At 40.7% G+C, this 7,073-nt stretch overlaps 1 protein-coding gene across 1 annotated transcript in view; it reads right to left on the reverse strand.

Annotated features, from left to right (window-relative positions):
• Nucleotides 1–1,170: 1,170 nt before the first annotated feature.
• LOC147818157 (uncharacterized) overlaps nucleotides 1,171–7,073 on the reverse strand; it is a 9,294-nt gene continuing 3,391 nt past the window's right edge. Inside the window, exons 4-5 of the mRNA XM_087178395.1 lie at nucleotides 4,126–4,249; nucleotides 1,171–3,538 (exon numbers count right to left, since the gene is read on the reverse strand). Coding sequence (XP_087034521.1) covers nucleotides 3,401–3,538; nucleotides 4,126–4,249 — 262 coding nt within the window. The 3' untranslated portion in view covers nucleotides 1,171–3,400. The remainder of the gene's footprint in view (nucleotides 3,539–4,125; nucleotides 4,250–7,073) is intronic.

The following is a 7,073-nucleotide window of genomic DNA, read 5'->3' on the forward strand; positions in this document are numbered from 1 at the left end:
AGTCAGTCAGTCAGTCAGTCATGGACATTCGCGATTATAGGGCTTCCCCTGCTGTTGCCGTCCAGCCAAAAATGGGGAAACGGAGCGAGCAGAGTGAATCAAGAGACAAATTACAGATGGTCTGCTGTGCAGTGGTTATTAGTATCATGGAACTTATGAACTAAGATGTTCACCACTGGATATGGGATGCATTCATAGACTGTAAATAAAGACGGACTTAGCCTCTGTGACACTGCCCACAGATTTCTGAAGAGCAGTTTTGAAGCTGAGAGTGAGCTACTTGGCCTTCACTATCTTGGCAGTGTCTGACTCTGCCTGACTCATCACTAATCTACAAATGGGCAAGGAGGTGGGACGTGTTTGGTCATATTGACATGTGGACATATGTTTACATTAAGGCAGAAAATTCTGAAGGGTTTACTCGGTCATTCTTGTCACTTATATGAATGGTGACACTGTTTCTAAATGACCTCAAAAGTATTTTTGGCATTTCTGTAGTGACAGTCACTATTACTTAGTGCCGATTATGAATGGTAGCGAAACCTGGTATTAAACACCCCTAGGGATAAATTATTAAAGACTGTAGTATAAAGAAGCTGTGACGTAATTGGTTCTGCTCTTGGTACTGGAGAAATTGAAGGTCCCATATAGTATAAAGGTAGATGTCCATGTGTTGTTTAATTATAAAGCAGGTTTAGGTTCTATATTAATACTGTGAAAGTATCAAAACATCAACAATCAAACCTTCCAGTAACCTGCAAACTCTATGTAGAGAGACAGCTGCCAATCAGGAGAGGTTCAGAGCCTCTCTTTGCAGCTCACCGTGCAAGACGTCCACACACACACACGCACGTACACACACACAGACCCTGTTCTTAGTGACAAGCAAGAGAACTAAATATTCAAAACTGTGGTTAAGTCTTATGCAATGTAAGGGTGGATCACGATCAATCTGACGAAACATATTGCAAAAGTTTTCAACCGCCTGGCTCATAGTTCATCTTCTTTTACCTGAAAATGTTTTGTATGTTGCAGCCTGGAGCTACACACAAAATTATACCAACATGGGTTAATGATGAACAGTAACCATTAGCCAGGTGATTGTTATAGGTGCTATTGTTATTCTGAAATTCATTCATTCATTAATTTTAGACTCAATCCGAGCGGGGGTGGGGTAAATCAGTTTATTCCATCTGTTGTACATTTCCATCATTACAAAATCAGTCTATATTAGTGATCTGTTCAGAACAATGTTTTTTTTGTTTCTTTTATTTATTTTATATTTCAATAATCAATTATATTCCATAAAAGTGATTTAAGAAATATTGCTGTTTACGTTAGCTACTACTTTTGAGAAAATAAAGCAATGTTAATTCTGTTCTTAGTCTGTTTTTTTTCTCTTACAAAATGACAAAACATTAACACTGAATAATTACATGAATTCAAAACAGCACTGATGTAAACTCGGTTCATATATTTAACTGCTATTGCTATAAAATTGCCAGAACAAAGGAGCACTCTTTCACTTTAAATATAAATCTGACAGATTGAGGCTTTAAGGTGGCAGTCCTGCAATACCCTTGTTTTTTATTTTTGTCTCCATCTTTGGTGAAAATTGACCGTTCACTCACGAACGAGTTCTAAGGTTCCTTCATTGGATATTGTCTGGACTTCATATATCAGGACATGGCATCAAGACAGAGACTGCATTAAGGCAGTAGTCACAAATAACTGTTGTGTTTGTGCAAATAAACTGACAAACCCCTAAAACAGTTGAATAAAGGGATTCTTGTAGGCATTCATATTTGCACCATGATTTTACCACTTTAACAGGACCACGTTCCAAAGACTAAAAAGACAAAAGAATAAAAAACAAATGGCGACAATCCAATAAACCATGCAATTTTCATGTCTGGTTTCATGACAGTATCTGTTAGTAAATTTACATTTATTCATTTGGCAGATGCTTTTATCCAAAGCAACAAGTGAGGAACAGCACTAAAGCTTCAGTGCAGTAGGGAAGTACTAAATCTATTCAATAAAAGTAAATGTACTTCCACTCATAAATGGATTTCACTGCTCAGACATTTCTACTGGCGTGGTTTAAAGAAAACTACACTGAAAGTACATTAGGAGGGGATTTCTTAATGGCCAGTAGTGATGTGCGGCTCTTATGTCATCTGTACCCACATCAGTGGGTGGTTGCTGGTCTTATAAGGAGGGGAAGCTCATTTTCGGCCTACATCATAAAATGTGTCCGTTTATTTAAATGTAAATTCGCAGAGTGACAGAAGAGAATCGCCAAACACAACACTAGTTGTTTTTAACAAAGACAAAGTCGCTGAGGATCAGTGACGTCTCCAGATCAACTCCGAACAACGGAATGAAAAATTTGAAAATTGCTCCGGTGGATGCTTATACTTCAAGATCGCTGATTCGCTCATTTCGCTGTCAATCAAAAAGGGAGCAATCGCCACTGATCCACATATATGTGTGAATCATTCACCCACCACCCATCAAAACCAATAATTTTCCACCATTTAGAGACCCCCGATCACACTATTATTTCTCTGTGGGATAATACATGTGGTGATATGGTTACATATTACACAGAAGAAGGCTGTTTTTAGATAAACAAACATTTGTTTAAAGTAAAAGTTTTTAAAAAAAGTTAAATGAAAATGGCAGCAGGTTTTTCCACAACAGCCTGAAAACAGTCTGACATTTAAATTCTTCTTCCTAAACACAAAAGGTTTAAAAGCTCATAATAACATTTGGCTGCTGCCCAGGATAAATAATAAATCATAATGAGTGCAGCATCCAAACACAGAATCTAATTCGTGTTCAACTGAGTTCAATTAATGATTTCCTCATATATATATATATATATATATATATATATATATATATATATATATATATATATACACACACACACACACACACACACACGCAATCCATCAGCTGTTAATCAGAATGTTAATTGTTATGACTGGATTAACTGCAGTGCTGCAGATATAACTGTGATAACACACATTACTAATGGCCAGTATGAAAGGGAGGAATGATTAAACCCCTTTCAGTCTCATAATTACTCTGAAAGCAGAGTATCTCTTTAACATGATACGGTACGTCTTTGATGATTATGAAAATATGTGACTATCTTTGACACAGGGTTGTCTCTTTCAAGTTTTCATGTTTTGCATAGATAACATTAGAAAAGTAGAAAAGTGGAGTGTTTGTGTGAGACCCATTTACAAGCATATGTTTAAACCATTTTACCATCTTATCAAGTGATCAGGACATGATGGCATCTGGACAGAATGATAAACCCTCAAGTAAAAAAATTACAGTCTTATCATTATGGTGTGTATGTGAGTGTGCACGTGTGCCTCAAGAGTCATCTGGTCAGTTTCCAGGTGATGAAGCTTCCAAGAGCCAGGCCGGCAATGAAGATGATGACAAGCGACACTCTCTGAGAGCTCATGAATGAAATGCTCTGCATGGAAGCCATCGCCAGCTCTGAGAAACTGTTGATCTGTGGACATGAACACACGCACACTCATCAGAATGTCCTTTGTCCTTTCCAAACCAGGAGAAACTGATGGCAATGGTGGTGAAAACAACAACTCCCATGATCCCATGCTATATTACTATGTCACCCAACGCTGTCTTTTGTTGTTGGTTTAGTTGAGAGACTTCTAGCAACAGAAGTTACATACTGTGCCTTTAAAGCACAATTCACTGAAATTTAATAAATTTAATATTAAAATCTAATTTAATAACAATCAATTTCGGCAGCAATTAAAAATGACAGAGCACTTATCTGTGGGTATCTCCCCCTAATGCTCAGGCTTACATTATCCCCACTGCCATATCAGATATCATCAATCACTGACTTCTGTGAATAGCACCTGCATACCATACAGAACTCTCCATTACACTGAAACAAATTAAATAAATATATATCATCTAATCTGCTATATAATCTCTGTATAATCATATTATAAAAAGTAGAGATTAAATGACCAAAAATCTCAGTGCTCTTACAACATTCCAGTGAGCACACATAGAGCAGACATGATAGAGGAAAGTGATCTGAAAGAAAGATGGAATAAGACATACCCATCCTCCATGTTCCCGAATCCAGCTCAGGAGGTTGTTTTTGAAGAAATCCACAGTCCACATCAGGATCTCCCTCACCGACTGAGGGAGATGAGCTTCCACCATCTGAGGGACATACAAACACAAGGTTTATACACTAAGGGAAGATGCTGCTAAACTAGGGATTTCATTTTTAGTTAAATTGTAGAATCATTGGAAATCAGCTACGACATGAAGTGCTTTTCATCCACCTGTTTGTTGCATCTAAAAAATACCTTAATGGAAATGCCAGACATTATAAAATGGAGGCAAACTGAAATGACAAAATACTGGCTGTTTCAAATGATGCACTGGCAACAAGTGGCAGCAAGTTTTTTTGCAATATATTTGTATATATTAGTATATCAGGGTTTTTCCTGGCCGAAAATTAAGCGGGGTTCATACTAAGGCGTACGACTGGGGGGGTGGGGGTCGTAAAATAAAAATAAATATACATCGGCTTTAATACACTCCTAAAGACTTGGTACTCTCGCCTTGAATTCTCTCTCGCGCTCTGATCCTCTCCTCCACCTTCCACTTGTGTCTGAGAACTAGGCCTACTTTCAGTCCTGACACATTAGTCGATCTCGTCAGTAACATGAATTAGATAGATAAAATTCATCTCTAGGCTGCAACTGGTTTGGTTTTACTTGACAATACATTATTCACAGCACTTTGAGGACATAACATGAATGAAAATATGGGACAAATTGTGTCCCTGGCAGAAAATCCATTTGGTAAATTCGGATGGCTATGCTTGATGCATGGATTATGATACAGCGTCACTACATTGTCGTAGTGGGGTACAACCGCAATTACAGTTACTAACGTCAAATCCACAGAGTACCAAGAAAGCAAGTAGGCCTACGAGAATTTTATCGAGAGGCGGAGACGACACACAATATTTGACGGAGGTGGCTGCCTCCTAATTCTCTATGCAGGAAAAACCATGTATATTTTTTAATCGATTGATGTTTTTTATTCTACGTCGTTGTTTCGTCTGACGATGGAGAAAATAATGTACAAGAAGGAAGAACTCCTGGCTGTAAAGTGTAGAACATACTATGTACCAAGAGAGTTCTCTTACATCGTCACCATCATTATTTACATTCAACCACAAGCAGAGCCTGCAGTCGGGTGTGGCGCCATTCATGAGAGTACAGACCCAGCACCCTGATGCATTCATTGCTATATAATAAATAATTTTTAACCATGTCACTGACTCTCACCTGACTGGCTTCACTTAGTATGTTGACTGTCCCACAAGGCCAAATAAGACACTTGATCTGTTGTATTCAAATGTCAAGGAGGCCTACACAGCTTCAGTCCTACCACCACTTGGCAGATCATATCCCAATCTGTTTTTTTAGCCTTCCTACAAGCCCTTTGTACTGAGGGAGGGTGCAACCACCCGCTCATTCAGGAACTGGACCAGTGAGGCCAGTGAGTCTTTAAAAGACTGTTGTGCACAGATTGAAATGTCCTGTTGGAGTCACAGGAAAATGATTACAGCAAGGACCCTGACCTTCATAGAATGGCTGAATGTACCACACACTACATTAACTTCTGTATTGACACTGTAATACCAGCAAGGACTGTACACTGTTTTCCAAACAACAAACCCTGGATCACCAGTAACATCAAAACCCTCCTCAACCAGAAAAAGGAGGCCTTCAGGGAGATTAAAGCAGGCGAGGGAGGACTACAAAAGGAAAGTAGAGAGGAAGCTGCAGCACAACACCACCAGAGAGGTGTTGAAGTGGATGAGGACCATCACTGAGTATAAAGGGAAGCACAGTGAGTTTGACACAGCCTCCCCTGCTCTTTCTCCCACTGCTTCAGCTGCAGCTTCTCCTACGGCATCTCCTTCACAACCTAACACTGCAGCTACAACTCCCTCCACACTGGGGTAAAGTTTCCTGTCCTTTACAGCGGAGGAGGTGAGGGCAGAGCTCAAGAGGCTACGCCCAGGAAAATCAGCAGGACCGGATGGTGCGTGTCTGAGGCTGTTAAAGGACTGTGCACCCCAGCTGGCTGAGTCTCTCCAGAGGATCTTCAACTTAAGCCTACAAACAGGGAGGGTCTCGGTCCTGTGGAAAACATAATGTCTTGTTCCAGTACCTAAAGTAGGATATCCGGCTGAGATAAATGACTAAAGACCGATAGCCATCACATCACACATCATGAAGACCCTGGAGCGGCTACTTCTCCACCTTCTGAGGCCACGGGTTGAACATTCACTAGATCCCCTACAGTTTGCCTACAAAGAACATATTGGAGCAGATGATGCCGTCCTTTACATGCTCCACCAGGCACATTCTTACTTGATGAGCCAGGTGGTTACATGAGGATTATGTTCTTTGATTTTTCAAGTGCATTTAACACCATCAAACCCCCCATTCATAAAGACAAGCTAGAATGGATGGGGGTTGGATTGTGGATTACCTGACAACATGACCACAGTACATCAGGCTGGGTAATTGTGTGCCGGGACAGTGATGAGCAGCACTGGGGCTCCACAGGGGACTGTTCTGGCTCCATTCCTGTTCACCCTGTATACGGCAGACTTCAAATACAACTCTGAGTCTTCCCACATCCAGAAATACTTGGATGACACAGGTATTGTGGCGTGTATCAGGAACGGGCAGGAAGAGGTGTACAGGGATCTGACGATGGCCTTTAGTGAACGGAGCGACAAGAACTGCCTCCTTCTGAACACCTCCAAGACCAAGGAGAGGGTCATTGACTTTCAGAGGTCTAGGCCAGGGGTCGGCAACCCGCGGCTCCGGAGCCGCATGCGGCTCTTTCATCCCATGAATCATAGTGGAGAATAGCTGCTCACATACATATGTGGATCCGAAGATCGACAGGAAGGGTTGAAAGTCTCGACAAATGGACGGCGTTTCGGCGGGTATACCGGCTTCCCCGAG

The sequence above is a fragment of the Seriola lalandi genome, unplaced genomic scaffold (genome assembly GCF_002814215.2).
Source record: "Seriola lalandi dorsalis isolate HSWRI2012SDOR001 ecotype SW California unplaced genomic scaffold, Sedor1 jcf7180002054686, whole genome shotgun sequence".
NCBI lineage: Eukaryota > Metazoa > Chordata > Actinopteri > Carangiformes > Carangidae > Seriola > Seriola lalandi.